The 17,252-nt window shown below is 40.5% G+C and overlaps 1 protein-coding gene across 1 annotated transcript; it reads right to left on the bottom strand.

Moving 5' to 3' along the window:
- Positions 1-233: 233 nt before the first annotated feature.
- On the bottom strand, positions 234-16,485 carry cald1b (caldesmon 1b). The gene is made up of 17 exons (XM_041039051.1): positions 16,333-16,485; positions 15,897-16,000; positions 13,904-14,029; positions 12,911-13,232; positions 12,776-12,817; positions 11,993-12,682; positions 11,785-11,820; positions 11,608-11,675; positions 10,783-11,029; positions 10,463-10,588; positions 8,643-8,686; positions 8,427-8,505; positions 7,517-7,648; positions 7,303-7,440; positions 5,808-5,879; positions 3,915-3,951; positions 234-2,201 (listed from the first exon to the last, which is right to left on the bottom strand). Exons 2-17 carry the CDS (start codon positions 15,968-15,970, stop codon positions 2,185-2,187), a joined length of 2,250 nt encoding a protein of 749 aa, XP_040894985.1. The 5' UTR covers positions 15,971-16,000; positions 16,333-16,485; the 3' UTR covers positions 234-2,184.
- Between the last annotated feature and the right edge of the window lie 767 nt (positions 16,486-17,252).

Raw genomic sequence — 17,252 nt, 5'->3', positions numbered from 1 at the left:
GCACGCACGCACGCACGCACGCACGCACACACACACACACACATACACATGCATGCATTCTGCAGGTACATTCATGCCCTAGTAAAATGTCATATATCCATCAAAGCTTTCGGCAGCCACTCAGGTTTCAACACCCCATAATTTCACAAGTGGTTAGGAAGGACATGTTTCCTCCCAATAGGTAAAAATAAAAGCAACAGAACCATAACATAACACAAACTTTTTTTTCACCATTTTTTTTAATTGCTGAAGCAAGCACAAATAATAATTTCAAACATTCAAACAAAGCAGTCCACCACAACAATACTGAGAGAAGCACAACACATTTTGGCAGGATTCAACTCATGTGCACTGCTGCCTGATAGAAGCACCAGGCTACAAATTAAAGTTAATTACAGGCAATATTAAAACGAGAGTGCATCTTTCGATTGTCTTGCTGAAATGCAACTAAAACTGCAAAGGTAGTGGCATGTAAACTGATGAGAGATAAGCAAGAAGTCAGACTGTTACCTGCTTGTTAAACAGAGCATAATATTTGGTCACTGAATAGTTGTTACAGTGGATACTCGCTTGCACACACATGTACTTTGCTTTCTCTTGTGGTTATATTACATACTGATGTGATTGTTAAACTGCCAAGAGTCAAAAAGGTAACAAACCCAGGTGTTGTTGACAAAAATGTTGAACTGCTTGCCCACTGTGTTACTCCGGCTGCAGTCCTGGGCAGAATGTGCCACTGATATCATCTTCTTGTGTAAAGAAACCAAGAGCTTTGTTAATAGTCATTTACTAAAGCTTTACAGATCAGTTGTGGCTTATTGATCAGAGCAAGTTTTAGGTTTTGGTGTTTTGACTTCTATTTAGTAACAATACAGTTATGAATGATGATCCATTAATAACTCACCATTATAATCCATCTACACTGCAGGTGTAAATGCTGATAAGTCATCATTAGAGGATTTTACAGTACTCCACTCATCCATTATCTCCTTTAACTTGTTAGCATGCTAACATTTGCTAATAAGCAATAAACACAAGGTACAGCTGAGGATGATGGGAATGTGATTTGTTTTGCAGGTATTTGCTCCTAAACCAAAGAGTTGGACAAAAGAAAATTTGGACCAGATAATGATACTAGTTAAAATGTTAGAGAATCACCAGGGTTAATACGAATCATCCTGAGAAAGACATGACTGTCTGTTCCCCATTTTACGGCAATCCATATAATAACTGTCGATACGTTTCACTCAGAACCCCCAAATATCAACCTTGTGGTGGCGCCAGAGGAAAACTCAGGGGTTCGCCAAGGTCAGCAGGCTTCATCCTCTGGGAACCATGAATGTCTGTATAAATGTCTGTATATTTTTACTGTGGAAGTGGTGGACCATCCTCCTGACAGCCTTATAACTGATCTATAATGAATTAGTAAATGATTTATTAATCACTAAAGTCATTAGTTACAAATTATAAATCCCTCAAAAGGAAAGGCATCACTGACTATTTATAATCTTCTTTAAAGAGTCCCTCAGGAGAAAGTGCTACCAACCGATGAAACAAATTACATATGTACAGGCTTTCTATGGAGTCTAAACTGTGACTATCATCCCAAAAAGCAGTGAGTGTGTGTGACAATAAAACACAAATGCCTATTATTGGGTATAAGCTACATAACAATAACATCAAAGCCCAAATGCATCATGAGAAGAGTGGACAACTCACTGTGGCTCGAAAGCAGTATAACATTTAAGCAGCCATCTGAAATTTGTTAAAGCTGTTATTTCAAATTCGTGAATGGAAAACAGCGAGGACTAACCAGGTGGATACTCCATGATCTGCTCCATTAACTATTAACCATTTAACATGTGATACTTTGCCCTGAAAACCCTTATTGGGTGTGACATCTATGAATTTCCTAGTAAAATAAAAAATCAAGTCACATCTGATGAACACACATCAATATCTTTTTACTTTTATATGAGCACACAGTGCAAAAGTTACTCATAAGAATAAAGCCGGAAAACTTTGATGCTGGAATCCTGTAACGTCACTCATCCTGGTCCCTCGTCTTTTCCTCGTTGTGGTGTGGCACTTCTTGCAAAATACAGGCGTGTTGAAGGGAAATGGATGCACATACAGCAGCAGAGCTTTGTTGGTCAGGTTTGATTTTAATGGGGACGCCAGTGGTTAGGGTCGTACGCCTGCTAACAGAAAGAGAGAGAGAGATCTATTAGTCCACGCATCTCTTGGTGCTGCATTTAAAACTGGATAGTTTTATTGGCTGTTAAAGAGATTAGTCTAAGGGCTGTTAATCAAAGCTTTTACATTCATACTTCTCTATGTATATAAAGCATGTGCGTGTGTGTTTGTGTGTTTGTTTGTTCATCAGATACAGTCCTCCTGTTACTAACACACACCCTGCAGTCAAAGCCAGGACACTTCTCTGTGTGATTGAGAGCTGTAACTTTGTCATTTGCCCTTTACTTCATTCCTCAGTGGTCTATTTATGATGAAGAAGCAGGGAGGATCGCTATTTAGGGTCCAAGCTGACACTCGACAAACGCTTTTCCACTCTACTATTGTTCACACTCTGGCTTGAGCACTGGGGGCTTGATGTCAGAAGAAATGTGACTTTTGATCACGAAGAGAAAAGACAGTTTTACTGAGCAAACATCCATCAATGTTAAATGTCTTTTAATGACTGGTGTCTCATTTAAACTATTCCTCCAGGCTGGGGACACATGGTAGGTCTTTATCATTAGCACTGAGTGAGTAAGCCTGGTGATTGAGCCCGATTTGCTGCTTAAACGGTCAGTAATCCTCCAAAGCAGTCAGTTGTAATGTGAAAATCAAGCAGCTGCACTGTGGTATGCCTAACAGCTCGCCGACACTGGGCAGCCCAGGTGGCACTGGGTGAACGGTGCAACGCAAAGACATGACAGCCATCCCAGGGGTCTGGAAGGATCTTTATACTGGGAAACAAGGTCAGGGTTAGGGTTTTCTTTAAATATAGACCGCAGCGGCCACAGAGCTGAACCTGTGCCCAAAAATCTCCAGCAGCAGATATGATTTACAGTGAGCAGCTACTCTGGCACAAAGGAAGGTTGGTGGGCTGTAGTAGTTATGAGTCCACAGGGGGCTATGGAGTCAGTCATAGCATGTCCCCCTCACCCAGAAAATGGTTTGAAGGACAGAGACAACTATACTAAACTCCACTTCCCCCAGGACTGATCAGGATAAACCCCAGTTTAACATGTAGTATGTAAAGATTTACAGTCAGTGGTGGAGGAAATATTTAGATCCTTTAATTAAGTAAAAATGGAAACTTCAAAAAGTGTGACAATACCGCAGTACACTAATGGCCCAGCGTCCAAAAATGTATTTAAACTATACATTTCTCAAGTCTGTCTTAAAACAATGTTCAGATGTCCTATTATGAAGTATTATTGAATCATCTGTCCTATTCATACCCTCTGAGCTCATGCTCAAATTAGCTCTTTGGGTAAATATTCCTGCACCCCAGGTCATCAGAGAAACACTGTCCGGGAAACAGACAGAGGGAATTTTGTCCTAAAAATACTAAAACTTTGGAAGATTTGACAAACTTCAGACTTCTAAGACCTGATAATGGCAGATATAGAAATATATTGCTGCATAGAACGAGGACTGTAGATTTGTTGCACATCACTGAAAGCACACAAGGAAAGAAGTACACAGCATTTCAGTGTTGTAGCTGATCAAGGTGGTGCAATTTAAAAACTCCACAGATTTTTGTCTCTGAACTGTAGAGAAGTATGAAGTTGCATAAACTGGAACTGTTCAAGTAAAGTACAAGTACCTCAGAACTGTACTTCAGTACGTGACAGAATGTACTTAGTTACATTCAACCATTGTTTACAATCACTTAACAGACTTACCATTTGTGACAAACTTGCTCTTTCCTCCAACTGCCACCTGTAAACACAAGGGACGAAGGAAAGAGGGAGGAAGCCACGAAAAGAAGGAGGAAAAGTAAATCAACAAAACTTTTAAACCACATATTTACAATTGGCTAATGAAACCAGCTGGAAGTGAGAGTGGTGGAATCATTTGTTGGATTGATAATATACGCCCACAGATATCAGATATGTTATTTATAAACTCACAAAAATGAATGAAATCCTACATCAAAGAGTCTTTTTGAAGCACTCCTTGCTAAAAAAAAACAAAACCCCAAAACATCAACATTAAATCATAGCCACATGCGCTCAACCACAATAGCCTCACTGCAATGCAGCTACTGTCTTGCTTGGCATGAAAAAGCTGTGCACAGTGCAGCCAAATGTCCCGTAACATCATATAGATCACATTCATGTTTGAAAGTAATCCATGTTTCAAAATGAACAACCACATCAGAGCCAAGGAATACTATTTATGTATTTATGTCCTCAAAGCCAGTCTGGGAACCAATGATGGCACGTAGATAATATAGAGCGTATTACACTATGTCTGTGTGAGAGGGACACAAATATCCACACTTTTTCATCACATCACATTCAGTATTTCCATTTCAGTTCAGACAGCTCAACCAGAGGTTTGAAATTAAAATTACAACCTACTTTTTAACAAAAGATAATTATTGTACACAGATTTATGAGTTGGGACTGTGTGAAAATTATTAGGGTGGGGCAGAGGGGTCTGAATTTTTTTGGCCCGTCCCTGTGACTCACAGAAAAATTGCAACACTTCATTTAAAGCTACCATGTGGAGTTTTCTTGAAAACAAACAAGTTGTGAGTTATGGTTTATATCCACTGTTACTCACCAAGATGCAATGAATGTGTCCTTGAGCTCTAATAAATGTGATTAATGCTTTTCCTTCCTCATAAGCATTTGCGAAGCTGAGTTTGTATTTATTGTTGATGTTTATTTATGTATTGAGTAAGTATTTTAAATACAGCCTTGTTTATGTCAATGTTTACTCGGTAGCAGTCTTTTTTATTGTCTGCCTTTGTTTCCGCCACCTGTTGATCAGTGGAACAGTGTAAAAGATACAAGATACAAACAAAATGGAGACTATTCTCCAGTGAAAAACGAGCCCATACGTCATCTGTGCAAACAGCTTATTACAACCCATAACAGCGGCCATAGAAATTAAGACGGGAGCAAAGGAGGAAGTTAGGTCACGTAGTAAATAAAGCGGCAAAGACCGTGGTAGGAGGAGGTCAGGGTGGATACATGGATGAACAACAAGAGACAGCTGTTTGTTTCCTGTCTGAAATCGATAGTCAGTGTTGCTTCTTTTAACCTTGGCTGTTCCACAACATTAACCATGAGTCTTTTAATGTAACCCTGACGACAACGGTTGTTGAACCTTGAGGAAATATTTATTTGAACCCAAACCACAATCTTTTCCTAAACCAAACAAAGTAGTTTTTGTGCCTAAGCAGACTGTGACCGTTCCATAAAATTAAGAGTGTTTATTATTGGTGCCATGACGATAAGGGTCAGGTCATAATTTCCATTCAGTCCCTAACATAATAATTGCGTGTACAGATTTTGATTGAATAGTATGTACCTTTTGAATTGACTGAACTGAGAAAAAAAAATCAACTCCAATCATATGCATGTTGAGAGAACATGTAAAAACAGTGTAAACATCACAAAATCAGTCACACTGTGCCTGGTGGAACGTGCACTGAGTATTACCTCTCTCACCCGTCTGTTAAGTAGACTGAATGAAACAAACAAACAGGATCATGTCACTGTAAATCCTTTAAAACACCAACATTGCCCTTCCTTCATACAGTAGGAGAGGTGTTCGTATGTTACCTTGGCAGGTGTAGAGCCCTTCTTGGTTTCCCACATGCCTCGCTTGTTACCAACGTCGCCCGGTTTCACATCCTATCACAAAAAAAAGAACAACCATGAACCTTTTAATCTCCCACACTGGTTTTCTTGAGTTAAAGTACCAGTACAACAACCTAAAAATACTCCATTACAAGAAAGTCCTGGATTCAAAAAAGAACAGAAGTATCAGCAGCAAAATGTACGTAGAGTATCAGAAGTAAAAACACTCAGAAGTTTCTGGGTAAAATGTACTTAGTAACGTTCTATCACTGGTCTAATGCAAATATTATTTCTATAAATATTTGTCATGTTTCTGATTATTAGTTATGGTTATGTTGAAATGTGTGCAAAGTGGTTCCTTTACCAGATTGGAGAGTGGAAAAAGAACAGCAGGAGAAGTTTGCGTGAGGAAAGCTGAAGAAAGTGAAAGTGCTTTAGCAAAGGGGAAAGAAAGACAGAAGAAAATTAAACAAGTTAACACAGTTAACATACAGAAAAATATACAAACATTTACAGACGTGCAGTAGACTGCCGTACAGCTTCACCCCATCAGGGGGAAGTGTTGCCGCAAAAGTAAATTCAAGGTTACTACCTCATCTCCGGCCAAAATATTTGACGCTAAAGATATCTCGCTCGTAAATTTCATGTAAGAACAATGTCACACTTCGCCCAGCAATGCTACTGCATGTGGACATAGTGTAATGTCTCTAGAAGACCTGGTAGGATTTGCAGCTGGCGTCCTACTTTAAGGAGAGGACACAGTGTCCACCAAGCACCAGGCTACAAGTGATCTCATTTATTTAATGGCACAATATCATTGTAAATTAACTAAATAAATTCTGTGTGTGTGACAAATGTGAAGGGACATGACCTTTTTACCATTGTCTGAGGGAGTTTATGGAGTCACAGTGAAACAAAAACATTTTGCTTTTTTGGCACAGAGTCAGAGCCACTACTATATGGTTCATGGGCTGTATAGACTGTAATATAATCTTAAAATACCTACAGAGGCCAATGTGATTGATGCATAGAGGGGCGTAGAAACAGCTGTGCAAGGAGGAACATTGGTATTCGGCTGTCTGACTCAGTGCTTTGTGGTTGGACTGTTGTCACGAACAATGGGGAATAATATTCTACTTAAATCCATCAATCTTTAATGTTTTCCCACAGGTTTATGCTTAAATGCTGCATTAATAACTTTCAGGTCATGTAAAGATTAACACAGAGAGAGCTTGAGCTTTGTTATCAGTTGCTGTTAAGTAAACTGACCATGTGGTGTCACTAGACTCCAGACACCAACATCGTCCACTCTTGGAGCTCACATATAAAGGCAGCAGCCAACAAAAGGCTGGCATGTCGATGTGCAAATGAGCACATTAGCGTGGACAGAATGTCAAGGGATTACTCTATTGAAGTAACACTGGTGTCTAATGTACAATAGCGTGTGTGATCAAGACAAGGATTTATCAGGCCTTACTGCTGGCTTTGCTGCTGCTGGTGATGCTGCTGCAGCTGCAGCTGCTGCTGGTGCCGGTGTTGTCTTGTCCGCCTCTGCAGGCTTTGCCATCCAACTGTTGACCCTTCCGGCCACACCGCCTTTGATGCCAATCACATCCTGGGAAAAGAGATCTCAAATACTCAATCACATATCAGTAAACCTGTCTATCCTGCTCGCACTCTCAGTGCTTCACCTTGTTGGCAGGGGCTGGACTTTCAGCGGAGCTGGCGATGTTGCCTTTCTCCCACATGTTCTTGATGCTGCGTGTGCCTCCTGTAGGAATATCTGCCACTGGAGATTTGGGGGATTTGACATCTTTGTTTCCCTGTGGAGACAGAGGATGGATTTCACTGCTTTTCAAAGGGCAAAAACAGCTCTACACTGACTGAGGATCAATGGTGGGAAGTTTATAAGTACATTCACTCAAGTACGTTACTTGAGGTGCTTGTCCTTACCTTACTTTATACTTCTGCTACATTTGTTTGTCAGCGACTGTTGGTAGTCACTTTACGGATTAAGATTTTACATTAAAACCATTAAAACTATGCATTGCTAATTATTCAATGTGATCTCTTATAAAAAAAAAGCAGTGTGTAGTTGAAGTTCCTTGCCACATTTCAGATGTGTATGAGATGTGAGATGTTGCAACACAGAGACATTTTCCCACTAACCTCCTCAGATAGTTTTCTTTAAATAACTGTTTTAGGTAAACAGAGGTGAAATTATCCAATATTTCACCTAAAAGCAAATATTCAGCTCAATGTCCAAAAGATAAATAAAAAATTTTGTAACACAACTGTGTTTATTCTTCTTTCCCACCCCATTAATCATCTCACTGCCCATCAGATTTATCTCGGAAAGGGCTCGACTGCAAACCAACTCTGCTTCAAATAATGTAAATAGATCAGTAACATTTTCTTTGAAAAATGACTGCTTTATTTTTGATACTTTAAGTACAAAAAGTACATGCTCATAATACTTCTGTACTTTTACTTTATGATATTAAATGCAGGATTTTACTTGTAGAGGAGCATTATTACATTATAGTGTTGACACTTTCACTTAAGTAAACGATCAGAGTGAACGATGTTGTTGAGTCTCACCTGAATGGCAGAAGTGTACTGTTCCAGTCTGTTACCTATCTTGGAGACAATTGGAGAGTGTGACACTCTGGCTGCAGTGCTGCAAGGACAAACAACACACTGGATGTTAATTTGGCTCACCAAACCCTGGTTCATTCAGTTAGGTTTCTTTATTTTATTTTATTTTATTTTATTTTTTTACTGCACTACACTGAAAAATAATGTTTTCTTTCTCACCTTTTCTGGGCTGATTTGCTCAAGAATTCTGCCTTCTCCCCGATCTGCACAGTACAACAACAGAATGTTTAAAGTTATAAACCGGTCTGTAAATGACATGCACACATAAATTTGTGCTTGACTTGGTTGAGCTGCCCTGGCTTCTTTCTCGTCTGCAAGACGACCTCACTGAAAGGCAGACCAGCCTGTCCCTGGGAAGGTCTCTCCGTACTTGAATGTTGTGTTGGTTGGTGCCGGTGTGATTGAGCTGGATAGTTTGGCTGTAAAGGAGCCAGGATACACACACAGCTCAAACACACACACACAGCCTGGTCTGAGCTCGGGACTAAGAAATGCTGTTCAGAATGAATTACACTTTCCATGTACGCACTGGAGTTGAAAAGACACACATACACACACAATTCTCAGCATTCCTCCAAAAATACTTTAGCAAGAAAATCACCCAGTCATGGTCTTGTTCAGCTACACCCATATTTGAGTATAACTCAGATGCCAGAGGACATCTTTTTTTTTTTTTTAATTCTTCATACTATCAATACATGGCTAATAAAGGAATTAGAAAGAGAAAACAAATGAATATAGCTAAATTATTGATGGCATTTGGCATCAAAACATGTTTGACCATAGAGGGAAAGAGTAGCTGTGCTTCTCTTGCAGTGTCTCACTGCTGGAGAAAACAAATACAGACAGACCTGATGCTGAATTTTTGTGTACGTTATTATAATTGCTAAGTACAAAAAGCACCTGAGGAAAGCACACATTCCAATATGTCTTCTGATCCTTGTCAAGTTTCAGGGACAGCAACATTAAAAAACATTTCTATCATTTATGTAGTTCATTAAAGCTAATGTAGAAATAGGCTTGTAATTCATTACAAATTCTGGCAAAAACCTCTATCAGTGTGATCTTTGATGATTACAATAGAGTGCAAAACAGATAGAGTATGAAAAAAACATATACAAACTTAGTAAAAGCTTCATAAATACCTTTATTTAATATTAAAAACAGTTTTAATTTCAATAATTTTTTTAAGCATCAATATCAATAATGTCATCATACGAAATCTGCTCCCCTATTGAGTGATTGATACTGATGGCAGCAAGGCCAGTGAGCCCTTCCTGAGACATGGTTGACCTAAGGTACGACTTGATCAACTTCAGCTTTGAAAAGCTCCTCTACACAGTGGACCGCCCCCCTGCCTTTGGGAGAGACCCAGAGGTGAACTGTCCTCCGCACCCCTCTCCCCTTTCCCCTCCTCACACAGCTTCTGAGCATGGCACCTTGGCGCCCCCGCAGTGGCGGTTGCCCGGTTCGCCCGTGCCAAAAACCGCCATTGCAGCTAATGATAATGACTCTTGATAAATCCTCTCCTTGATGGAGAGAGTACTTCTGTTTGTACAGCAGGTTTCAGAGGTTTCATATCATGTGAGGAATATCCCTAAATATTAAACCCTAATATTTAACCCTAAAGGGTTTGTCTTTTTTTTTTTTTTTTTAGCAGCAGTATCTCTTTAAAAACCAATGTCTCTGCTATTCTGGAAAACCAGCAGACCATAATGTCAACAGTTTTCATGGGGACTATTTTTGGCAAACATAGTTCCAGCTGTTGACAGTGAATGTCTGTGAATTGTCTGTAGAAATAAGAATCCTGTTTCTGGATAGAAATGTTGAATTTGCGAGCCTCACAAATAAAAATTTACTTTGTACTGAGGTGAATACATCAAAGTTCTTATTAAATTACAGTGAAATTAAGCTCTTCACTTTGCTGAAAACCCTGTAGAACATCTGCAAAATGTCTGAAGCTCTGCTCCAGAACTCACCTTGGAGGAGCCTTTGGGACTGATGGTAAAGGCAGGCTTTGCAGTCACTTCCTCCTTCTGTTTCTTCTTCTCTGCAGCCTCTGCCCTCCTCTTCTCTATCTCCTCCCTCATCCTCTTCCTCTCCTCCTGATTACAAATACCACAATTTACTGTCACAAGTTACAAACATGTTTCCTCTTACAGTGAGTTACTCTCTGATCCATGATGAACAGTACACAACCAAATCAGTCCAAAGTAAAATGTTGCTTTACACTTGCATTTCTTGTGAGAAAGTAGAATTCATGCTATAATGAATTCTTGAATGTAATTTCCATCCTCACCTGTTCTTTGGCTTTCTTGTCCTCCAGCTCCTGTTTCCTCTGCTTCTCCTCCTCCTCCAGGATCTTCCGCCTCTCCTCTCTCTTCCTCTTCAGATCCTCCAGCTCGGCCTCTGCGTCCTGCTGCTTCTGCTTCATCTTTTCGAACTCCTCGCTCTCTGCATCATTTCGTCGGCGCTTCAGCTCCTGCAGCTTTCGTTCGGCCTCCTGACGCTGCACGTCGTCCGCCTTGGTGGGGGGAGCGCTGTCCCTACTCACAAACATGGACAGTTGCTGTTTTTAGCCAACTTTCTTTTATTGTTTTTAGCTTTATGAAGTCCAGTGTTTTCTTTTTTCTTGTCTTATATATTGTCTGTGTAGGGTCTGAGTTGGGGGTTGCCCTGGGGGATCTGCTGCTTTAACTTGTTCTTACAGGAGTAAATTAAGTGGTATTGAATTGAACTGAAAGCAACCTGAGGGATTTTCTAGACATGAGAATGCACTTTATCAGGACAAGGCTCATTCCAATCTGAAGATACACTCAAATACACTTGTATTAGCACTGTCTATGGATAGATTACCAAACAGGCCCACGGGCCACGAGCCAGGGGCCAAAAGAGGTCAGGGGGCCAGAGCTTCAGTTTCAAGTGAAGTGGTTGAAGAGTTAATATTTCTTGTTTAAAAGTCTTAGAGCTAAGTTAGAAGACTTGAAATGACCACAAAGGGCCCATTTTCTCATAATCTGTCCATGGTACCGTCTACTGTTAAGATGACAAAGAAAGTCATACATAAAAGGTGTAAGCTGAAATCCGTGTGTCTTCCTGGTATGAGGAGTCTGATGAGATTTACCTTGATGTCTTCTCTGTTTTCTTAAGCTTATTCTCAATGAAAGCTTCATTCTGTTTGACTGGTTCATTCTTGTAAAAAGAGAGAAAAAAGTTCAACATCAAATCGTTCAAAATGTTCCTATTTACTGTACATCGTCAGTTCAGCAGGTGTATTGATTGACAATAAATTTTGTGTTACCTTTTCCTTGAAACCGAATTTCTTTGGCTTCTCCTCCTTTACACAGAAGACAAAATAGGAACAGGGTTAATAAAAAAGCGAAACCAGCGTGCTCAGTTGAAACATATAATGACTTTACAAATGGGGACATTTTCACAGAGACCACATTCGAGTTTTCCAGGTTTTGGCTGTGGCCCCCACTGAATAGAACCATGAATCACATCCATACCTCCTCTTTCTTCTTCTTTTCTTCCATCTCTCTCTTTTTGCGTTTATCCTCTTCCTCTTTTTTCTTCTTCTCTTCAGCCTCTCTTTTCAGCTTTTCCTCTTCTTTTTTCTTCTTTTCCTCCAGCTCTTTCTTCTTCTTCTTCTCTTCCTCCTCCTTTTTCTTCTTCTCTTCCACTTCTTTCTTTTGTATTTCCTCCTCTTCTTTCTTCTTCTTTTCCTCCATCTCCTTTCTTTGTTTTTCCTTCTCCTCTTTCTGCTTTTTTTCCTCCATCTCCTTCTTTTGTCTTTCCTCCTCCTCTTTTTTCTGTCTCTCCTCTAACTCCCTTTTCTGTTTTTCCTCTTCTTCTTTTTGAATTTTTTCCTCCATCTCTTTTTTCTGTTTTTCCTCTTCCTCCGTCCTCAGGGTTTCTTCCATTTGCTTTTTTTGTTCCTCCTCTTCTTCCCTCTTCTTCCTTTCCTCCTCCTCCTTCAGCTGCCTTTCTTCTTCCTCTCTCTTTAGCTTTTCCTCCATTTCCCTTTTTTGCCTCTCCTCTTCTACCCGCAGCTTTTCCTCCATTTCTTTTTGCTGTCTCTCCTCTTCTTCTTTCCTCTTTTTTTCTTCTTCCTCCTTGTCAACATCAGGAACAGATTCCTCATCATCTTTCTTTCCTAAATCAACCTCCACTTCTGTTGCTGCAGCCTCAGTCTCCTCCTATAAGATAAGTTACATTTGTTTATTTTCTATCATTTCCTGTGTGTGTTTCGACAAAGTAAAGTTAGGAGAAAGCCAAAAGGGAAGACGTACCTCATTTCTTGTGGTTGGTGTTCTTAATTCCTCAACGGATTCCTGTTAAGAATAAAAAAAATGTCAGAATATAAAATCTTTTGTCCCGCTTAATTACATTTTCTGGTTCAGAAAAAGCTACAAACTAATTTCTACCTTCTTATCTTCTTCCTCTTTGCTCCAGGAGTTTGTATCAGTCTCTGCCACCTCCTTCTGGGCAGGTTTCTCCTCCTTCTTCTCCTCCTCTTCCTCTGCATGTCGCTGTCTGCTGCTGCTGATGGAGGACTCCTCTTCCAGTGTGCTGTCTGTGCCGTTGGTGGTGCCGATGGTGGGGTCAAGCTCCTTCTGTCTCTCCATGGCCTCCTTCATTCTCTTCTGCCTTCGCTCCTCCCTCTTGGCCAGGCGCTCCAGCAAAGCCTGATCATCGTCTGCACCTCCAGTGCTGGTGGTGGTAGTGGACGACTCAGTGTCTGCAACACTGGAAAAACATGAAACCAACTTGTTTGTGAAGCAGTGGAGCCTGAAATCCAAGCTGAATCGAAGCCAAATTTAAATCCCCATTACAGTCATATTCTTGTATGATTAAGTGTGATGAAACCACATCTAAGTCTTGGACTGGATTGTTTTGCTGTTTCTAACAAGGGGAACAATCAGTCAAAGAACCATATAATCAGCTGGAATCAATTCCAAATGTTAAGTCAGGAAGTGATTATCAATACTGAAAGTTTAATATTTTGCATTAACAAAACTGACATTTGGGGGAAATGGTGCAAACAGCTTTGTGGTTAGCACCAAAGTAATATAAAATGCACATAGTAATGCCACTAATTAACAGGCATTGTTACGGTGTGTAGGAGAAAGTTAAATTTAAAGGAAGTGAGCTCAACTATACCCACACTATGAAGATTTATTATCATGTCTTCTACTTCATTGTATGATTTGGAATATACCCAATGAATCTCTTTCTGCTTTTATTCACAGGCTGTTTTTGTGTGTCAGCTCCAATCTGACAACAGAAAAAGCAAAAAAAAATCTCAAGTGGGAGGTTTCTGTTTCTCTGTCTTGCAACTCCTGCCTTCAAGTTCCCCTGTTTTGCTGCTCTACAGTGTTACAGTATGTATGGCTCACGTCCCTTTGTCCATATTGTACCTGTTAGTGTTGATCACATCGGTGGTCCCAGACTCCTCCAAGTCCCTCATCTTCTTTCTTTCCTCCCTTGCACGTCTCCTTCGCTCCCGCGCTTCCTCCTCGTCATCATCGTTGGTGTAACCCACCCTGAAACATCATGCATACAGAAAGTGAGTTCTCCGGAGGAATGACCCCTTTGGAACTTAATATTGAAAAAAACATATAGAATCTGAGACAAAGACCGTGGTGTCAGGAAAAAGGATGAAAAAAGAGAAAGAAAAAGAGACGGCAACTCTGTCTAGAGTGCAAACTTCTGTCTTTTCCTTCCATGATCCACATCTCTGTCACATCCTGCCACTGACCTTCGTCCCACTGTGAGTACATTCACGGTGAGGCTCTTGAGCATGGAAGGCGGTTTCTTTCCAAACACTACCAGGCTTCATGAGGCAAAGAGAGAGCTTGAAATGGCCCATTGACAGTGCATGGGTATTATTTCCCTCTGCTCATCTTGAATCCGCAGCACAATGATTTACAGATGTTGTGAGAGGAAGAGGAAGCTTTGGGAACCAAAAGAATCCTTTCTGTCTTTAGAAAAGAGACAAAGACCCAAATGAGGTGGAAAACCAGCAAATCCCCAGGCAATGGCTCCTCCAAATGGCATAGCCTGCCTCAAGAAATCACTGAGGAAGTAATTCAATTAGATATTACTCCACCCGAAGCTGGAGGCCTACTGTGAGAGTGCTGTCAGAGTTTCACTGTTACATTTCCAGATGAGCAACCTGAGGGACGTGAAACAAAGTAAATGGAGGGAAACATGATGAGGAGCTCCTCGGCCAACAGGAGAACAGAGTGGAACAACTGAACAGAGACTGAAAACTCCACTTGGACTGTCAGAGTCTGAGGCTGTGTTGTGCTGAAATAAAAATGGCTGTCAAAACATTCCAGCATCTGCAGCATTTCCTCGGGCTGCAGAGAGGAGCTGAGAGGCTGGAGGTTGGCGAGAGGCAGAAAAGGCAAGGCAGGCTGGGTTGGCATGACTGGCAGAGCTGGCTGCAAGACTGTGAGAAAATTCTTTTATTGCACTGGGGCTCTGACAGGACATCAGATCATCATGATTTATTTTATCTGCACAAATAATATACAAGATAAAATTTAATGAATGAGGTCTGGTACAGCCATTACTCATTCAAACAATATCAATAAGTTTGAACTGTGCATGTTCTCGGGTTGCAATTGTTTCTCTTTTCTGAAAGTCTAAAAACATGGATTACAGACAGATTGGGACCTGAAACCCACTAATCCAGGGACTGATGACAGCAGTGATTTTATAACAGCACTGTGATATTTATCTGAGAGAAAAGAGAGAGGGAGGCGACAGAGAGCGAGGTAGAGATCCAAACAGCAGAACAGCTGACTGACTCCCTAATGAGCGAGAAAGGCAGTTGAGATCATCAGGCCGTCATCACCGAGCTGCATCCAAGTCCTGTCTGTTCTGCTCCGCTGCTCCATGTGGCGTCACACAGGCATTCACAACTCCCTCATGCGAAAATGCATACGCACGGTAGGCTTTGACCACCGAGCGTCTGATTTAGAACATCTCTAAATGGTTCATTTCACCATGGTAACATTGGCCATCGTTGGTCATTAAACCACACTACACAATATTGATGTGACTTCCTTGTAAGCTGCTGCTCTCTAATAACAGGCAACAACTGCAGATTTTATAAATGTGGGCTGTGTGGGAAACGTTTATCACATTATGGTCTACTGAAGCTGAAAGTAGATTTGTTAACGGTGAGTCAGACAGTCAAACACTGATAAGACTATGAGGCTTTGATTTAAGATAATGTGGTGTAGGATGTTGCCAGTCCTTTTATGGTGTATGATTTTCACCATGCATTCATCTTTTTTTTGGACCTAATTTTACTTATTAAGTGTGCAATAATGGTGTACTTATCTCTTTGCACGTGTTCTTTTGCACATATGCTTACGTGTTCTTAGAGGCTTCACTTACTTTTCAGCTTCGAGGCGCATCTGCTCTCTCCTCTGCCTCCTCAGCTCCATGCGACGGTCAAAGTCATCATCCATGATGCCCAAAAGATTCTCCTCACTTTCACACTGAAAGACACAAGTGTGATATCACCATGTTTCCAAAAATCACTTATCAGTCATCAATCCATCTATCCTGCATTGTACACTTGGAGAATCTTCTTTTTCTCTTTCTTTATTGACAGTTTGAATACAGTAGTCCCTTATTATTAAACACCTTTTTAGGTGTAATAATAAGTAAGAAACCCTCACTTTGATTGGGAAAACATATTAAATTCACATGTTAAATAAAATAAGTCCAAACAGTGGAAACACATCAAAGTACAGGGGACCACCCAAGACAACTTCATGGCATAGATGAAAAGTAACAAAGAACTACAATGCCTGTTGGTTTACACTACCTTAACAGTAGGTGAAGTTTAGTCCATGGACAGCAGAGTATCCCCTCTCTTCATATATCAACTTCCACAGTCTGGTTTATATCTCAGCCCCGCTGCAGCACAAAGAATTCCTGCTTGTTCTTTCAGTGGCTTTAACTACCAGAAAAGGCAAAGCCTGCCTCTCTGCTCCCCTCTCGGTCTCTCTCAGCCTCCCTCCTCCTCCCCAACCTGACTCCTGCTCTCTCACTCTGTCTCACTTTCCCCTCCCTGATCTCTGACTTCAGACTCTCTCAAACTATTTCTCTTGGTTTCTGTTATCCTTCTTTCTTTACTCTGTCTGATGTGCTGCATTTTCTTTTCATTCAGGTTTCCCCTCTTCAGAAATAATCCACACCTCCAAAGCTCTACCTACTACTCTTATCTCTTCCTGTTCTCTTTAAGGGCACTTTGTCTACAGAGCTGATGCACAGTCATCTAGCTGTGCAAAGCTAGATGACATTGCAACGGCCCTAGCCAACCAAATGTCAAATCCAGTCTCATCAACCTTGAATAAACTGATAAACCATTTAAGCAACCCGTCATTACAGTCTGTGCTCAATGTGGCTGGCAATATTACCATGCATGTATTAGTTTATAGTAGTTATTATCCGTGGAAAGAGGTTTCAAATTCATTTCCAAGTACTTGATGACTTTTTCTAAAGATACCACATTGTTTGCAAAGGTGAAATCAAATTTCTGAGAACATTTTAGTAAGCAGAATTTTTTTTAATGTGATTTGTGTCATGCTCTGTCTGGTCACGCATACAACAAGATTTATGTTTTGACCTGGTTTTTGAGCTGTGTTAATTTTTTTTAAATTCAGTTTTTCCTATTTTTACTGTAACAGTTTTTCAAACAAATGTGCTTGATATGAAAAAAACAATTACAAAAAGTTTCTATTA

This window comes from Toxotes jaculatrix, chromosome 5, assembly GCF_017976425.1.
Source record: "Toxotes jaculatrix isolate fToxJac2 chromosome 5, fToxJac2.pri, whole genome shotgun sequence".
In the NCBI taxonomy this organism is placed as follows: Eukaryota; Metazoa; Chordata; class Actinopteri; family Toxotidae; genus Toxotes; species Toxotes jaculatrix.
This window is presented reverse-complemented; position numbering and strand designations above follow the sequence as displayed.

What these genes read in the sequence shown, in the direction of transcription:
- cald1b (XM_041039051.1), bottom strand. Translation starts at nt 15,970, where the DNA reads ATGGATGATGACTTTGACCGTCGCATGGAGCTGAGGAGGCAGAGGAGA. An exon ending in ACAAGAAAGCCAAAGAACAG is followed by an intron (nt 10,589 to 10,782) that starts GTGAGGATGGAA and finishes ATTTGTAATCAG; the next exon opens with GAGGAGAGGAAGAGGATGAG. An exon ending in AGCAAATCAGCCCAGAAAAG is followed by an intron (nt 8,506 to 8,642) that starts GTGAGAAAGAAA and finishes TTGTCCTTGCAG; the next exon opens with CACTGCAGCCAGAGTGTCAC.